The sequence below is a fragment of the Abramis brama genome (assembly GCF_963993115.1).
Source record: "Abramis brama genome assembly, chromosome: 19".
NCBI lineage: Eukaryota > Metazoa > Chordata > Actinopteri > Cypriniformes > Leuciscidae > Abramis > Abramis brama.
In genome coordinates this window covers 6,269,385-6,289,234 of record NC_139981.1, presented here as the reverse complement: position 1 = coordinate 6,289,234, position 19,850 = coordinate 6,269,385, and the positions used below count along the sequence as shown (strand labels likewise).

The window sequence follows — 19,850 nt, the reverse complement described above, 5'->3', positions numbered from 1 at the left end:
GATCTTTTGAGGAATATGCCTAACCAAACAGTTGATGGGCCCCATTGACTTCCATAGTATTGTTTCCCATATGGAAGTCAATGGGGCCTATCAACTGATTGGTTACCAACAATCTTCAAAATATAGTAAATTATGAGTAATAACAAGTAGATGATGACAGTACTACTATTTTCATTTTTGGGTGAATTATTCCTTTAAGACATGCTGTTGACACAATAAGAAACATTAAAAAAAGAAATCCAAAGACAAAATTTGTCATGAAGAAAACAATGTTCCAAAAAAAAAAAGAAAATTCTGAAGATGCTTTTGATGTAGGCCTATTTATAAAAAAAAATTGCGAGAGAACATAATCTCTTATGACAAGATAGCTGAAAGCTACAATGAAACGTTTTCCGTGTCGTGTGTAATGCTACACTGCCACCGCTAGATGTCAGTAGAATCCACAGTTCCGCATCAGCGCTCAGTCTCGTGAAGACAGTCCTGTTGCTGCTGCATCCTGTCAGCGCGCGACTCAGACTCAGACCGATCGCTCACATGAGGACAAGCAGCGTTTCTCAATTATCCACAAATAAACAGCTGTGGAAACTCTATTACACCCTGACAGGTGGTAAGTAGTAATTCAACATTTGCCTGTCCGCTGCGTTTAATTTCGTTTAATATCAAATTTGCAGAAACTGTATGTCATATTTTATTCAATTTGTTCGTTTGTTAAGGTCTTTCAAATTCATTGTCTTAAATGACAGTCTAATTGTTCCTTCATCTTAAATCAAATCTCTCGCTAATGCCAGGTGTCGTCTTGATTAATTCAATTTTGAATGAGCATATTCAGCTGCTCAGTTCAAAGAATTATCCTCCATTCATAGTCAGTAATGTTGTTGATGTCTTTTTTTCATTAATGTCACATCATTATTGTCATGTGTTTTAAATGTTATATATTTACACAATTTATTATTTACGATATTAAGTATATTTTAGCAGTGTAAAATTACAGTGTTAATAGTTTTTTTTATGCAATATTTACACAAAATTCAGAAAAAACATTCAGTCTCATGCTTCTAAATAATATTTGATCAAATAATTTGTTTTAAGGAAACTGGTAGCACTTTATTTTACAGTCCTGTTCCGCATGTACATGCTATGTACTTATTATTGCACTTACAATAACTGGGTTATAACTAGGCACTAACCCTGAACCTACCCCTAAACTTATATTACCCAGTACTTTCTTAGGCAAGTACAAGTACACATACTATAAAATAAAGGGTTACAATTTATGGTTACACTTTATTTTAAGGTGTCTTTGTTACACTGTAATTATACATTTAATATTAAGTAATATTGAGTAACTACATGTACTTACAATAGGGTTAGGATAAGGGGTAACACTTTATTTTAAATAAAGTGTCCTTGTTACATATTTTACATGTACTTACCATAGTAATAATAACAGTAAATAAGGTATAATTACATGCAACTAACCCTCAACCAAACCCTAATCCTACTCTAACCCTATAGTAAGTACATGTTGTTAAATAATATTACTCAGTACTTTAATATATAATTAAACTGTAACAATGACACCTTAAAATAAAGTGTAACGGGATTAGGTTTGGTTTGGTTTAGGGTTAGTTGCATGTAATTATGCACAATTTATAGTTATTACTATAGTAACTACATGCAACATATGTAACAATGACACTGTAAAATAAAGTGTTACCCATTTTATTTTGAGGTGTCAGTGTTACAGTGTAATTATGCATTTAAGTACTGTGTAATAACAATTAACCACATGTACTTACTATAGGGTTAGGATTGGGGTTTGCTTTAGGGTTAGCCGCATGTAATTATGCATCATTTATAGTTTTCTACAGTAACTACATGTAATGTGTAACAAGGGCACTAAAATAAAGTAAAGTGTAACCAGGAAACATAATATAGTATTTATAAATATGTTTCCTTTAAAAAAAATTTTTTTTATTAAATATCATTTAGAAGCATGAGACTTAAGTACTGTAGATTAAATTGACATGCCCTGTCCAGATAACCCGAAAATCTGTATTTTGTCTTCTGATTGCAGTGGCCAACCAGTGAACACATTTAAAAGCCCAAAGGCCTCTCTATGGTTCCTAGTCACTCTCTGATCATGGGGAACGGTTCGATCAAAGCTCCTCGACTAGAGGAGACCTGCCTGTCCTCCGGTATAAAAGAAGCCCCTGTTTGGGAATCTGTGGAGCCCCTGAAGATGAGGATCGCCCATCTGGAGGAAGAGTTGGCACGGAGGGACCAGGAGTTCCGTGCGCAGGAGAAGCGGTTACAGAGCCTTCAAAGGGAACTAGAGGCAAAAGTTTCCCAGATCGATAAGCTCCAGGATGCCATCGGGTATAACAGCCTCGGGCGCTCCCCGCCGGCACCACTGAGGCACAGCCGCAGACTTCTGAGTGTGATCAACCAGGGCTCCACACGCTTTCACAGAGTGGCTGTGGAGGTGCATCGACGCCTTAAAGCTAAGGAGGGCGTTTCAGCCGAACCTACATCGAGAAACTTCTGTCATGACCACAGGGTCCATCACATCTCCACTGAGAGACCTCACATCCGCAAAGACTCCAGGTGAGTGTGCGGAAACTGACTGCACCACTGGATTGTTTGTTTCATTATGGAGTCAATGGAATACTGACTCCCTTGGAAAGGTGGAGATAGGAGTAAGGTTTAGCCAAGCCTTTGTAGTGTCTCCAACCCCCAAACGGGCTTGAAAGCCTTGATTTCCATAACACACTCTGAAGGGGATGGAGTGGCTAAAGAGAACACAAACCGTGGGCTATTTGTATGCATGGACAGGAATCATTACTGTTTTAATTAAACACGCTCTTGATGGCAGTCTACAAATCTCCGGCACTAATTCATTCATAAGATCCATTTGAGGTCAGTAGAGAGTTTCAGATGTGATAATGCGAATCAGCCATAGTATAGTACTGAAGACAAAAAAGCATCTGAAACTGACATGTAAAATGTAGACGTATCCCCAAGTCAAGATTTTTCAGCCCTGCAAAAGAAAGAATGAAAAATGTATGCTTTGTTATGCCACAGGAAGTAAATTTATCCAAGAATTAAAATTCCCCAAATTAAGTCTATTTACACATTTATACATTATACATATAATTCCAAACTCGTATACTTTCTGGCAAAAAACACCATTAAGTATAAAAACTTTAGATTTTTAGATTTATGTACTGCATTCCAAGTCATGTGATGACTTTGTGTGAGGAACAGACCAAAACTGAATAAGAATTAATAAGAATAGGAATTGTTCTTATAATACTTAATGATAATTTCTTAATTTCTCTCTGATCATCTTCCCCTCCGCCTCATCATTTAGTTTCGTTCGAAATTAAACATACGCTGCCATATAATATTTAGACATTCTTGCAACTGATTTGAATTTTTTACTTAAGTTGATTTCAGTTTAGTCTGTTCCTCACACAAAGGTTGAGAACACTTGAAATGTAAAGTATGCATCATAGTGCTTTATACAATACAGATTTTTTACAATACAATAGACAATACAGCATTGCTTCTTTTCCTGTAGCACTAAGAAACTGATCAATGAAGCCATCATGAACAATGACTTTCTGAAGAAGCTGGAGCCTCAGCACACTCGAGAGATGGTGGACTGCATGTATGAGAAGATCTACCCTGCTGAGCAGCTGGTTATTCAGGAAGGAGAGCCGGGGAACTACCTCTACGTGCTTGCTGGTAAACTCCAGATGTTTTTGTTACCTGCTTTTCATACTTTACGTATTTCTGAAATCAAAATATTTCACTGTACTCTTTTTTTCTCTGATTTGATTATCTGTGTTTAGAGGGTTTATTAGAGGTCATTCAAAATGGAAAGCTCCTGGGTCAGATGCGTCCTGGGACAGCCTTCGGAGAGTTGGCCATTCTCTATAACTGTAAAAGAACAGCCACAGTCAAAGGTGTGTGTGTGTGTGTGTGTGTTCCTCTTTTGGTGTATTTTTGTGTTTAATAGTTTACAGCAAGATAATAAAAAATAAAATAAGAGTAAGAATAAAATATTGGCAGTTTTTTTTACAATAAAAGTCAATGTGGTCTAAATGTGAGTGTAGTTCATAATGTTTAAAACATCAAAACATCATATAGATGTGCTCATGTTTTGATCTTTTAGCATATGTGCCTTGTAGACTGTTTGTGTGTATTGCAATGCTGCAGTGATACTGGTTGAAAAGCTGCTGTAGGTAATGATGTTAATAAAAATTGTAATGTCAATGTAATAATTAAATCCTCATTTATTTATTTTTTCAGTGAAATGATTTTGCTTCCGTTACCTAAAAACTGAAAGGTGCATTTTTTAAAAATAAAACATTTACTTTTTACTTAACACAAGTCCAAAGCATTACATTTGGATGCAGTCTGCAAAATATTGAGTTATATCAAACATGACCTTTTTTCTATTATTGCTGACCCACTTTTATTGCAAACATTGGATTTGTGTCATAGTTATAGATTTGTGAAGTGGAACTGATGGTGATTGCATTTCATTAGCTGTGACTCAGTCCCACATCTGGGCTCTGGACCGGCAGACGTTCCAGACTATCATGATGAGATCCACTCAGGCCAGACATGAGGAATACTTTAGCTTCCTGCGCAGGTACATTCATGCCACTAACATTTGTGCATATTTATCAGTTGTCAACTTCACACACACTAACAAACACACACTTCTCTGCTTGGCTGCTTCAACACACATTCAGCGCTTATTTAAATGCTTATTGTAGACCTACAGTAGTCACATATGCGTATAAGTGCATCATAAACTGATGTAAAAATGTAACTGTTAAAATAATGTTGGTTGGCGCAAGGGTTGAATGTGTTATAATGAAGAATTTCTGTCCTTATTTTTTTGTGCACCTTTTGACATAATTTTTACGAATTCGATTGCATGCTGTTTACCTTTAATGCTGATTAAACATATTGTTACTTTTTTTTTTAGTGTGTCTTTGTTGAAGGATCTACCAGAGGAGAAACTTGCCAAAATAATTGACTGTCTAGAAGTTGTAAGTTTTCAGCATTTTATTGTGTCTATAGCATTGTCATTTGTTGGTAATGCATATTTATTTCTGAAATGAAATAAAACCAAATCATATTCATGTTTCAATCTTTTTTAGGATTATTTTGACAAAGGAGAGTACATTATTCGTGAGGGCGAGGAAGGAAACACTTTCTTTATCATTGCTAAAGGAGAGGTATGCATTATTGCATTAAGTATTAATTTATATATAATCCATTAAATATTATTTTCTTTTTTATTTCAATATTGTAGCATTGTGCAATCTATCTGCTTTGCCAACATGAATATGCCTGTAGGAGTCAGCAGACACATGGCCCATAGAAGCCCCAATGAACTAGTGCTTAAATGTTAGTCTATGGCAGATACCTGTACCATTGATTGTAATGGAGCAAAGATTGATTTTAATTGAATAAGAGACTGGAGATTAATTATTTTGAGTCCCACCCAGAAGCCATAATTAACTAGTAACCTGTATGAGTATGGGATAAGATGTTGCGGGCTTCGTGGATCTATACAATAAGTCAGGCTAGGACGATTCAACTCTAAAACATCTCTTCTGGAGCGGGATGGACGACATCCTCGGCTAGATTCTGCTGTTAGGGGTTGAGTACACCTTGTGGCTGCACAGATCCTCCCTCACGTGGGAGTCATCAAGGACAACAACACAATCTTCGACTCTGCGGTACATGTTCCATCGATAGCAGCAATCTTACTGGCCACTCCAGACAGGACTAGTCATCCCAGCCCGGAGTGTCGCATATGGCATGAGAGATCTTCCGCTATGGAACTGAGTTCGACGCCCGAGCCCGCCATGAAGATTGAGCCCGAGCCAACACACGCCACGGACCATATGTGAGACCTGCCAGCCAACGGGTCTGTCCTGGAGCTAGAGCCGGAAGCCTCCTCCATTCTGAGACTGGAGCCCACTACCAGGTCCCTCCTGGAGCCATGCCGTGGGGTCAGTTCTTTCCTGATCCGGTAGAAGTGTGCTGGCTCATCCACCTTATCATGGAGCCATCTCCAACCCTTGTCCCCACCCCTGAACTTTTCCCAGAGACTTCTCTTGATTATCCTATTCTCTCTGTTCACCTGCCCACTCCATTGTCCCATCACCATTGCTGGCTCCGTCCAGTACCCAGGACTCACTTGCTCCACTGGTTTCGTGCAGCTCCCTGGCTCCGCCCCCACCACATATTCCCACCAATTTTGCCTCAGGTCTCCTCTCCGTCTGCCAAGCTCTTCAATACAGATCCCCTGGCTTCACCTCAGGCCTCCAGGCCCATGACTCCACCTCGGCCTGTCAGCCCATCGGCTCCACCGGGTTCCTCCTGCCTTCTGGCTCAGCTTTGGTCCTCTCTCTCAGGTCTCTCCCCATTCTGCCAAGCCCCCATTGTTGCCTTGGTCCCTTAAGCTGCCTTCCAGCCCTGCGATCTGGTCCGTCAGCCCTTCAGTTATGCTGGGGTCTCCATCTTGCCAAGCTCCGCCTCTGTCAGTCGGCACCCAGGCTCTGTCCATGAAACCCAGCACAGCTCTGCCTTGACTCCTCCCTCCGTCAACTCCGCCATGGAGTTCCCTTCGATCAGCTCTTCCTTTTTCCTGTCCTTCGCCCGCCCCTCGTCTTCCTCCTAAACCCTCTCCCTGAGTTCTGTCAACCTTCTGTCAGGGTTCTGTGTAGTTTTATTGTGTTTCTTTTCGTGTGTCTTGGTTTCTTCTATATAATTTTTAGCGTTTTTCATGACCTCAATTACTCCCTGAAGTAAAAAATCAAGAAGTAAAATGTACAGTAAGATGTTTTTGTGTGTTCTTTTCCAGGTGTCTGTAACACAGACTACAGAGGGCTTTTCAGAACCACAGGAGATTAAGACTCTTGGAGTGGGTGATTACTTTGGGGAAAAGGCTCTCATAAGGTTTGGAGAGGGTATAATTTTGAAGTGTTTTTAACAAAATTGAACACAACCAACAATGACTCCTTTGTGACTGTGGACTTCCTGTAGGCCAGGAAAAAGACTTATTACATATCTCTACAATGTCCACAGATTATTCGCTAAGAGCTGTAAGAAACAGAGATTCTGTAGGAGTGGATGTGGGAGGTGGAATGTCAGTCATCTGAAAAGATGTTCATTCTCAATGTACCATTGTTGAAGAGCACACTCAGTACTGAAACAACCACAGAGATGCTCACATAGGCTACTTAGACACAGGAGAGCCACTTGTCATATTCACTAATTTGTAATAATGATTTAGATTCATTTGAAGCTGAGATGAAATGCTCTCAATATGGAACAAGCAAATGTTTTTCTGGATGTTTTCAGTCACTGTTTATATATATATATATATATATATATATATATATACATAATCTCCAAACTGGCACAACATCATTATATATGTCTTATTATATATGTCCATTTCAGTGAGGATGTCCGCTCGGCTAATATCATTGCAAAGGAAAATGACACACAGTGTTTGGTGGTGGATAGAGAGTAAGTGATGATTCTTCCACACTAACAAGTAAGGTTGTCACCATATCATAATTTGATTATCACACAAATCGTAAGTTGTTAATACCAATTTTGATACCACAGAGAAAAAAAAAATTAATATGTTATTAAACATCCTGTGTTATTAAATTTTTTTTTATATAAATACCGTGTCATGTAGCCTTCAGGTATTTCTTAATTAGGTATATCTTGTTTCAGATTTTTCAAATAATTATCAAAGAAAACTGTTTATTTTACAGTAATAAAATAAAAGAACAAATTAAAAGTAATAAATATATAATAATAAAATGATAAAAATAAAAAAGATTAAATTGTCTTTGTTATTACTCTATTGGATACATGTCACTAATAAATTGGTGGTTGTCTGGTATAACTTTAAAATTATAATTGTATAGCTTTTTGCAGCTTTTAAATTAGTCTTAATTATTTTAATATAGACTACTGCTACATCCCTACTAACAACATACAATGAAAATAAATGGGTATAGGATTTATTTTGAAACAATTTTCCCTTAGGAATTGAAAGTAAATTTGACAAATAATTACAAAGACAAAAAAACAAAACAAAACAAAAAACATTGAATTAAACTGTAATCTTTGTTTTATTTACAACTTTGAAAAATACAATTTTACAGCATACTATTATTCTACCTATGACTAAAACAGTTACTATCACTGTCTCTGGATTTTTAAACAGTAACTTCAATCAGATGGTGGGAACCTACGAGGAACTGCAAGCCTATCTGAGGGAGTATGTGGAGCAGCTTTCTCTGAGTGATGAGATGAGGAATGCCATGTAAGAACACATCTAATGGAAACAGACACAGCTAACTACTGTAGGCCTACTCTATTCCTGTATGTGACAGTCACAATCATTTCCCCACATGCAGGCCTCAGTCGCCTCTTTACGAACGCTCTCCAGAGGCAGCAGAGTTCAGGAGGCTGAAGGAGAAGGCTGCTGGTTTGTCCAGTTACTCATTCATGAAAGAACTTCAAGTAGTGGCCACACTAGGGATGGGAGGCTTTGGACGAGTGGAGCTGGTTAGATTTCATTTATACAGCATACATATCACTCTGATGCGTGAATATATCTAGTAAAAAGTTTTGCACCAATGGCATGTAAAACAAAAGTGTTTTATTTTGTTTATTGCATGCATTTTGTGTCTTAGGTCAAGCTTAAAGATTCAGAAGATACTGCGTTTGCTTTAAAGTGTATTAAGAAAAAGCACATTGTGGACACCAGGCAGCAGGAGCACATCTATTCAGAAAAGGACATCCTCCAGCAGACCCGTTCTAACTTTATTGTCAGGTCAGTCTAATAAGCATATCTTTCCTGCCGCATACTGACATATTGTAATTGGAGAAGTGTAAACACACAGGAATAATAGTACAATTTATATTCATATAATCCTCAAGAGTGATGAAGGAATCTGTAAACAGATTGGGCTCAAGAACAAGACTTAAGTTCCCCCTGAAGGCCACTAAATTAATTAATTAGTTAAATCAATATAATGGACTGAATGAATGGCTTGCTGCTAGACCGCAAGACTGGTGAGAGAAACGTAGGTAAACAGACTGTTGTTTGCTGTTTGTTAATTAAGGTCTGATGGATGAACTTGCCCTTCAATTAGACTTGTTTATTAGATAATGTTGTGTCAATTATGATAAGACTTTCCGGTGTTTTGAAAGCTGGCAACTTTGATATTTACTTATGTCACTGTCACTAGGGCTACAGACACTATTTATGGATATCATAGCTGTACTGTCACAGCTGGTGCAATGCAAAAAGGTGTGAGGACTCAAGTGCTGGAGAATGATGTTTATTATAAAAGAAAACAAACACAGAACAAAACCCATGAGGGGGAAAACATAACTAATAAATACAAAACAAAAACAGAACATGAACGTACTGGGGAATGGGAAACATTAGACAACATACCGACACAGACTGCAAACAAGAGGGGACTTATAAAGGGAACTAATCAGAAGGGAACAGGTGGATGAACTCAAACAATAATCAGATAACAAGGGGGAGGGATCCGACAATGACCCGAGCACATGGCCCAAAATAACAAAACACCCATGTGCAGCACAAGACAGGACAGGCATGTGACATGTACATAGAAAATGGCCAAATAGAAAATGGTCTTGACTTTGATTATGTGTTCATACAGGGGTCAATCACATGATGCTGATTTCTTTTTGTCTGGATTTATTAATTTACACAAAAATACATAAAACATGTAGTTCATCATACATACAATCATACATACAATGATATAAACACACTATGAACAAATAGAATTTCTGAATATTTTTATATATATATATATATATATATTATATATATATAAATTCTAAAGTGTCTAATTAAAATGATGATTTTCTTTTTTAAATAAAACCTTATTAAGTAGTTTGGCATTATAATTTATTATTATTTATTGATTACTGTTGATTTCATATTATTGATTATTATTCCTAAAAGCAATTAAGCAGTACTGTTCAAGTTGTATAATATATATATATATATATTTTTTTTTTTTCATTTTTTTTTTCTTCTTTTTCTTTTTTCTTTTTTTCTTTTAATTATTATTATTATTTTTTTAATTGTTTGCCAAATCTGACGTTTTTTACCCCCCAACCAAAATATGCCTATGATGGTCACACCACATGACATTTTTAGAGCCATTAAAATAAACTTGTTGAAAATGGTATAAAAGCTTTCAACACGTCAACTCGTACATTTCTACAAACTTGGCACATGTGTTTTAAACCAAAAGATTTGTCCTCTTCTTCAACTTTTTTCACAAGATTGGAACTGCTGAGTGTGCTCAATGCATTAAATCTGCATTCAATCTAACTATTTAAATCTACACATTAAACCTGAAATTTGTCGTTTATCAGACACTTTTATCCAAAGCGACTGGAGGCCACAGTGTTCTCAGAGCTCAGTAACCTGCTCCTTTCCTTCAAACAATGTGGTGGAGCGGACTGAGTCATACTGACACACTAGACATTTGTCTTATATTTGTCACAGTGGTGTCAGTGCCATTGTGCTTTTCATCTGTGTCAGAAAAGGGGCTTCTACTTTGCATGTTTCTAGGAAACTCCTCAGGGAATTTCAAACCATGCTTATATTCCTGTCTGAGTGTGTGCTCTAGCTCATTTTATTGCCTCTCTGGCATTTGTAGATGAAAAGCTAGCACAGCTTTACATGCAAGTCTAGTTCTCTATGAAAGCTAGCAGTAAGAAATGCTAAAGAGACACTAATCGAGTGTGTCAGGCTGCCCTTGTGTGTTTCAGGTTGTTCCGCACATTCCGGGATGATAAGTGTGTTTACATGCTGCTTGAGGTTTGCTTGGGAGGAGAGCTGTGGAGCGTGCTAAGGGACATGTGAGTGTAGGTTGTTTTGACACTGTGCATATTGCATATCACAGCCCACCATCTTTGATAAACATTTATTTTGATCACATACAGTTATTATTGACTTATCACTAATTGATTCATAGCTGCTAATAGATGTAGAATACGTAAGTCTTTTAATTTAGGACGTCATGATGTTTTGATTTCATTTAGGAGTTGCTTTGACGAGCACACTGCCCGTTTCTGTACTGGATGTGTGCTGGAAGCTTTTGATTACCTGCACGGCAGAGGCATCGTGTACCGAGACCTGAAGCCAGAGAATCTTCTTCTGGACGGGGAAGGCTATGTCAAAATGGTCATTTTACATACATCACTAAATACCATGATGAAAGGTCCAAAAGTCTGAGGCCACATTCATTTTTTTTTTTTATGTGGTAATAAAAATTAAAGCAAAAAAAAAAGATGTAACATGAATAAGAATTATTTCAGATTTTTTACTATTTACTATTTACTATAGTTTTGCTTCAGTCAGTCACTGTTTGCGGATACCATAAAAATATATGAGAAGTGTGTAAACTGAATCATACCTGTCGCGCATTTGTCTGTGACCTCTTATAAAACAGCTTTTTTTTCAGTGTGACTGTGAACTCTAAAAATTTATTAATCCAAAACGAACGTTTAAGAGCAACCATGTGGAAGATTAGCCAATGGGCTTTGGATTCATAAAATAAGCCGTTTTTTCACAAAAGCCGTTTATTCAGCGTGGTGAAGCCTCTCTTCCATTGACATCCACTTTTTTTTTTTTACGGCCTCTGCGTACCACAGTGTTTTTTGTTGTTGTTGTTGTAGTTTTTGCTAACCTTGCAGGCTTGCCTTCAAGTTGCTTTGTCGCTGCTCTTAACTAATTTGCAACTGATCATGTGACAGTACAGACGGTAAGATGTTTTAACTTCTATTGAAAAACAAGATGCTCTTTGGATCATTCTCAAATAATTCTGGAGAACATTATCATCAGGTTTTACATAAAAAACATATATATTTTATATTTTCAATTAAACTTTTCATGCAGATATGATCATATAATTTGTGATTATTTGTAATACAATCATTTTCACTAGTGGTCTCAGACTTTTGTACCTCACTCTGTATGGGAGTCTGGAATATGTAGCAATGTCTCAGACTTACACTGAGCATCCTTATTATCTACGCTGTTTTGTTTTTTTTCAGACTGATTTTGGCTTTGCCAAAAAGATCGGACTAGGTAAGAAGACTTGGACGTTCTGTGGCACTCCTGAGTATGTGGCTCCTGAGGTCATCATGAATAAGGGTCATGACTTTGGAGCTGACTGCTGGTCCATGGGCATCCTTATCTTTGAGCTCCTAATGGGCAGGTAATCATGTGTGTTTCATATCATGTGTTTCATCCACCAAATGCTTCCACAGGACTGAGTTTGTAGGCTGACTTCCCAAAAATGGAAATATTGAAAAAAATGGAAACTTTTAAAGCAACTTCTGGTTCAACCAATACTGGGACGGACAAACAATGGAAAGTGTTTGGTAGAAATAATCAGTTTTGCAATTTCATTTGGTGCCACTAGTGGCACAGAAAATTGCACATTTCAACTTTAAAGAGCACAGATTTCCCAGACCTTCAGAGAATCGATTCTGTTGCTAAATTGGCACGGCCTTCCCTGTGCCTCTGCCAATACTCTCTGCATCATGTTCAACATCCGTTTTATAAAGGGCAGGGCTCTCTTGACCAGAGCAAATGGTCCTCTACAGTGAAATTAGCCGTCATGGCTTTCACTGTGTACTCTATTGCCTCAGGCTTCAGTCAGCATCACCATGACAACAGAGTATTGGGGATGGGACTATGTAATATATGCAGTTGCAGTGTGATTAACCAGCTGGATGAAATCTTTATGATTTAATGCCACATGAAGTTTACATCTTCTCAAAGCTTACTGATGCATACTGTTATCTGAGCTCATTTATTTACATTCTTGTGCACAGTTGCGTTATGCATTTTTGTGACGTTAATCATGTATTGTTTAACTCAAATTCACAAAGTGAAATACATTTTAGGCATTGTCTGCTTTATGGTTTAATTTGAGCAGTTTAAGTGGCTTAAATTATGATAAATGATCTTTGATTGTGTTTGAAATATAACATCTCCCACACGACTGTCAGCCCTCCATTCACAGGCTCTGATCCGATCAGGATCTACACTATGGTTCTTCATGGGATAGAGAAGGTGGACATTCCCAAGAGGATCAGCAAGCGTCCAGAGGATCTCATACGGAGACTTTGCAAGTATGTTTCTCTCGTTCTGACACTTTTTTCAAACTGATCTCAAATACGCAGCAGTTCACTGGCCAGAGGTTTTGTAAACACATAATAGCATATTACTGTGCATTTCTTTTGAAACGTGTTGTCATGTATTTAAATATATTTGTAATGATTAAGTTGCAAGATTACATTTAATATTATAATAACTAAATGTAATATCAAATATTATAATCAAGTACTTTACATGTTCTTTTGTATGTTAGTCAACACATCAAAATAAGTGTACTTCTTTAAAGCACAACAAATTAGTATAAAAATATGATTTAAAATGTAAAGTAAAACATTTATAAATGACATCCCTCTTTATCCACCAATTTTAATGAATTCTTTCTGAGCTTGTCGCAGTAGATTGCTAACTTGAAGCATATGTGTGGTGCTGCCATAGAATTTGGCATAACATAGTCTTCTTGACTGGAGTGTGCTATTGATGCCTTTATATGCTGCCTATGTAGGGAGCTTACTAGATTTTGGTACAGAGACTCTGTCATCATATGCTCCAGACATGCTTTCACTTCAGATATGATCATCTGTACAGATTGTAATCAAGAACAAAATAGGATTTGATGTTCACTGTGATTGCAGCATGTCCTGATTTTGCCAAGTTAGACAAGTTCCTGGGTCAACATATTTTGTTGATCCTGGAACAACATTCCTGTCCGAAAATTTTATCCTACCATATCCCTACCCCTAAACCCAACCCTACCCATAACTTATCCCTAAAATCAGAGGGAAATGGTAGGTAAACAACACTGATGTAGAAGCACCAAACCCTAACCCTGAACTTGACAAACTGTAAACTTGTTTCTCAAATCTGATTGGTTGATTAGAAGGTTTGTATCAGGATCAAAAAATATGTTGCACTTGGTGAAATCAGATTCTGCATGTATCATGCATGTGTCAGTATCAATGTGTCCCTGTCAATGTACTGTATGTTATATACAGTATATTTATTGTTGTGACTTGTTCTCTTGCTTGGCCTGTATGAGAACAGTCAGAAACTCACTCATCTTCCTCACTGTCTCCAGACTCAATCCAGCAGAACGACTTGGGAATAAAAAGAATGGCATCATTGACATCAAGAAACACAAGTAGGTCAATTCACAAGTTCGCTTGATCATATAATCATGTTGAAAATATAGTTAAACAGGTTATGTGCTGTCCTTGACACTACAAGTGAAGATTAAATACAAGTGTACTTATTGAGTAAATAGTGACTTTTGTATTACTATTTATTTCTTAAATGTTTTATAATTTTGATTTCATTAGGTTTAGTGTCATAACTCCGTCTCTGTAGCCAATGTTATGAATCCACCAATCCTGGCCATACATTTTTGTTAATATTAACTTTATTTGTCTCACTGTACACTGCAGGCCTTACACTCTCATATTCTCATGTAAGTGAGAAGTCAAGTCAAGTTTATTTATATAGCGCTTTTCACAATACAGATTGTATCAAAGCAGCTTCACAGTATTAAATTAAAATAATACTTCAATGTTTGTTTCTAGTGGAAAACGTCCACGTTTGGTAATGCTGATCAATAGTATTGTTGATTGATTAATTAAATTAAATATCCCCAAATATCCCCAACTGAGTAAGCCAAAGGCAACAGTGGCAAGGAACTGAAAAACTCCATCAGGTGACCTAATGGAGAAAAAAATTATAGGGCGATAGAAGATCCGTTAAATAGACTGGAGCTAAGCCATTTAGGGCTTTATAAGTCAGTAGCAATACCTTGTAATTAATACGGAACTTTATAGGTAACCAATGTAGTGATGATAAAATTGGTGTTATATGATCATATTTTCTTGATCTAGTTAGAACTCTAGCGGCGGCATTTTGGACTAGCTGTAACTTGTTTATTGGGGATGCAGGACAACCGGCTAATAAAGCATTACAGTAATCTAGTCTCAAGGTCATGAACGCATTAACTAATTTTTCTGCATCAGAAACTGATAGCATGTTACGTAGCTTAGCAATGTTTCTAAGGTGGAAAAAGGCTGTTCTTGTAACATATAAAATATGATTTTCAAAAGACAGGTTGCAGTCTAGTATAACACCCAGGTCTTTTACTGTAGAGCAGTGGTTCCCAAACCTGTCCTGAAGGACCCCCAACACTGCACGTTTTCTTTGTCTCCCTAATCAAACACACCTGATTCAACTCATCAGCTCATTATCACATGGGTTAATGAGCTGATGAGTTGAATCAGGTGTGTTTGATTAGGGAGACAAAGAAAACGTGCAGTGTTGGGGGTCCTTCAGGACAGGTTTGGGAACCACTGCTGTAGAGGATAAAGTAACAGGACATCCTACTATGTTAAAGTTGTAGTGTGAGAGGTTTTGCCCATACATGCCCATACATTTTTGTTAATATTAACTTTATTTGTCTCACTGTACACTGCAGGCCTTACACTCTCATATTCTCATGTAAGTGTTTCATTTTTCAGCATTAAAGAACATTAGACACACCCGGGAGTAGACTGAACCACTGATCCATGTGTCTGATCACGGGTTGTGCATTGTTGAGTCTGTTTTGCTGCTGGTCTGTTCGCTCTTTTGTATGTCACAGCACAATGGGTAGCTGAGCTAGCCTGCCAAATTAGCCTCAATGCATTCACAGGGGGAGCAATTAGTGACCAAAATGAGACGCACAGCTGTTGCCATCTTCCACAGAGCAGTGAAGCCGCAGACAGCAAAGTGAAGCACTGGGCCCATCCTTTAACAGTCACACAAGTGATAGAGCGTAAAATGCATGACTGGACCAGTAACAATCAACTGGGACTCACCACACTTATTATGTTACTAAAACTCTGTGTGTTTGTATTAAGAAGCTGTTGTTTTTATATTCATTATGCTTGAGTATTCTTATCACGCAGGGGTGATTCAGGTAACGTACACACAAAGAGCTCAACATCATTTGTATTATGTCTCTAAATTATGTTCAGAGCATTATGCAAATGAAGGCGCATGCTCTTGATACAGGCATGAATATGCATGTGCAGGTAACAATGTGCCGTCAGACGAGTGAGATCTGAGATATAAAACCGTTCAAAAGTCAGATCATTTTTACAAATAAAAACCCTGCAAGGACACTTTAAATTGGTCAAAAGTGAAGACATTTATAATGTCTTAATACTGTTTTCAACATTGATAATAAGAAATGTTTCTTGAGCAGCAGATCAGCATAGAATGATCATGTGACTCTGAAGACTGGAGTAATGATGCTGAAAATTCAGCTTTGCGTCACAGGAATAAATTACATTTTAAAATATAGTAAAATACTGATGTATTTACAGTATCTGTATTTTAAATCAAATTAATTCAGTCTTGGTGAGCTTCTTTCAAAAACATTAAAAAATCTTACCGGCGCCAAACTTTTGAACTGTAGTGTATCTTCAGAATTTTATAGTCATATTATGAGGAATCAAAATGTTTGTCTATGAAAATATACAGTAACTTTCAGAACTCAAAACATCCTCCCCAGTCCAAAAAGACCATTAAACTGCAAACATTCCCTTGAAACATTTTCTCACTACACGGAAAGTGACAGATGAGGCTGAAGATGTGTGCAGATGCTGTTACTGTACTGTGGAGGTTTAGTTTGTTCCATTGTTTTCTCACAGGTGGTTTCAAGGCTTCAACTGGGAGGGACTCAGACGGCGGAAGCTGACGTCTCCTCTGAGGAGAGAGGTGAAGCATTGCTCCAACAGATTTTAGGCTGTGTCCCAAATCGCATACTCTCTTGAGTAGGTGCTTATTTTGAATAAGTAATTACTTTGCGAACTCTAAAAAGTAAGTTATATACAGTATGAATGCGTGTAGTATGAATGTAATCTGGACGTACGGTATTCGCCATGTTGTCATTATCATGTCAGTTGTGTCGCTTCCCTGACATTCATAAATCCTCTCCCGTGGCCTCGTGGGATAGTAAAGTGTCCACTGACTGCACACTTCAGAATCTCGCCGGAAGTAGGTCATCCAGGCACTTTTTGCCTACTCTTTTATAAGTACTGAGAATTCGGGGACACTACTTCTGTCACATAATTTCTTTGGCTCCTATATAGTAGGGAGATTTGCAATTTAGGATGCAGCCAATGTTTTTACATATGTCTTGAGAAATGAAAGCCAGTTATCCTAAACTTGTGGTATTTTCCAGCTAAAAGGACCTCTGGATCACAGCCATTTCGACATGTTTCCCCCTGAGCTTGAAGAGCCTCCAGATGAATTCTCTGGCTGGGATAAAGACTTCTGAAAACAAGCTGTTTCTATGAGCATCGCTGTGCTCTCAACTAACTATTTTCAGACCGCTTCACTGACCAGTTTGCCTTTATAAGTGAGCAAAGGCTTAAAGACGATCTAATATAAAGTGATGGTGGACAGTGTCTGGACTGGAGAAGTCTCAGTATTACCTCGTTGTGCTTCATGGAGCATTCTGCAACCTACTGACTTGTTCAGATGGACAAGAATCTTGTTAAATCTCATTTGACAAAATGAAAGGTTATTGCAGTGATATCTCATTATATAGATAAATCACTGATGCCTGACATCTGTCTATTTGTGACATTTAAACTTAATTTTTTAAGACCTAATATGTCATTTATACATTTTGATGGAAACGTCCTTTCTTTAAATTCTAACTTTATAATACTAAAAATATTTTATGTACAGTTGTAAATCATTTATTTTCTGTTGTACGTATTGTGGTTTGTCTAAATTAGTGTATTTCATTCTTTGGATCAGCGTCTAGATATTTCACTAATGAGAAAAACAACACTGTCATCTACTGGTAAAAATCTGCAAGCACAAGCAAGAGAGACTTCACCAATGTGTTTCTAAGTAGCACTCAAAGTAATCAGTGTTCATAAAGGTTGTGCAGATGGATCACTTAAGATGTAGTACACACACGGTTTTGTGCATTTTATGCTGGTCTTCCACATGCAGTTGCTCAGACCTGCGCAGATTCTGTGGCATGTGCTTTTAGAAGCTTCATTTTTTCTAACATAAGAGAGACTGGTAGGCTAACATAATAGTTGAAAATTTCTTCATTCCGTGAATCACAAAAAAATCTTACCAAGTCAAATATCATCTCAAAATAAAAATAAATAAATTAATACATTTAAACTAAGCACATTTTCCCACCAAATTCGATTATTTTTAATGCATCCACGTAGCCTAATGGTTCCCTTTTGTCTAATTCTTAAAAGATAAAAGCAAGAAAAAAGCACTACACTTGCTAATGGCTCCAAATAAATACAATACAATAATGCAGAGACCGTGTGGTTAAGCTTTCGATTAGTGATGAAGACTACTGGATGAGTTAACTACATGGTCTGTCATTTATTTATTTATTTTGGAACAATATTAGCCTAATATTTATCACAATAATACAATAGAATTTATTGCAGTATTAAAATTACTACAATAATTTTAAAAGAGAAGACGAAAAACCACATGTAAGCCAGTGCTTGCGTAAACTTAAAATTCATAAACTCACGACACATGAAATATCCTCTCAGAGCATCGGAGTCTATTAGGACCGCCACAGGAGGGAGACACAGAGCAAAGATGACATGTTTACTACAGTAAAGAACTGTGGAGACTAATGGGACTAATACAACAGTTAATTATACACTTACCGGACCTTTGCTAGTACCGAAATGGGCCCCTTTTGCCTTCAGAACTGCCTTAATTCTTCGTGGCATAGATTAAACAAGGTGCTGGACACATTCCTCAGAGATTTTGGTCCATATTGACATGATAGCATCACACAGTTGCTGCAGATTTGTCAGCTACATCAATCGAATCTTCCGTTCCACCGCATCACAAAGGTGCTCTATTGGACTGAGATCTGGTGACTGTGGCCATTTGAGAATAGTGAACTCATCATGTTTGTTCAAAGCAGGAAAGCAGTTTGAGATGAATTTGAGCTTTGTGACATGTAGCGTTATTCTGCTGGAAGTAGCCATCAGAAGATTGGGTACACACTGTGTGTGTAAATAAAGGGATGGACATGTTCAGCAGCAATACTCAGGTAGGCTGTGATGGACCAAAAGTGTGGCCATACTTTCATATTTATGCCAAATTCGGACCCTATCTGAAAGTTGCAGCAGAAATCGAGACTCATCAGATCAGGCAACGTTTTTCCAATCTTCTATTGTAATATTTTGGTGAGCCTGTGTGAACTGTGGCTTCAGTTTCCTGTTCTTATCTGACAGGAGTGGCACAAGTGTGTTTTTCTGCTTATGTATCAAGGTTTGATGTGTTGAGCGTTCAGAGATGTTCTTCTGCAGACCTCGGGTGTAACGAGTGCATATCTGAGTTACTGTTGTCTTTCTATCAGCTGAACCAGTCTGGCCATTCTCCTCTGAACTCTTGCATCAAGAAGCCATTTTCACCCACTAACTGCTGCTCACTGGATATTTTCTCTTCTTCGGACCAGTAGATCAGCAGTTTCTGAAATACTCACACCAGCCTATCTGGCACCAACAACCATGCCACGTTCAAAGTCACTGTTCCCTATTCTGATACTCAGTTTGAACTTAAGTAGATTGTCTTG

The 19,850-nt window shown here is 37.5% G+C and overlaps 1 protein-coding gene across 1 annotated transcript; it reads left to right on the top strand.

Moving 5' to 3' along the window:
• The first annotated feature begins 510 nt into the window (after window positions 1–510).
• On the top strand, window positions 511–18,323 carry prkg2l (protein kinase cGMP-dependent 2, like). Its single transcript, XM_084093619.1, has 19 exons — window positions 511–607; window positions 2,078–2,607; window positions 3,584–3,750; window positions 3,858–3,971; window positions 4,558–4,663; window positions 5,006–5,069; window positions 5,181–5,258; window positions 6,896–6,990; window positions 7,498–7,566; window positions 8,282–8,380; window positions 8,475–8,625; window positions 8,754–8,893; window positions 10,888–10,977; window positions 11,161–11,302; window positions 12,175–12,338; window positions 13,138–13,260; window positions 14,322–14,384; window positions 16,918–16,984; window positions 17,451–18,323. Exons 2-19 carry the CDS (start codon window positions 2,120–2,122, stop codon window positions 17,544–17,546), a joined length of 2,316 nt encoding a protein of 771 aa, XP_083949745.1. The 5' UTR covers window positions 511–607; window positions 2,078–2,119; the 3' UTR covers window positions 17,547–18,323.
• Window positions 18,324–19,850: the final 1,527 nt, after the last annotated feature.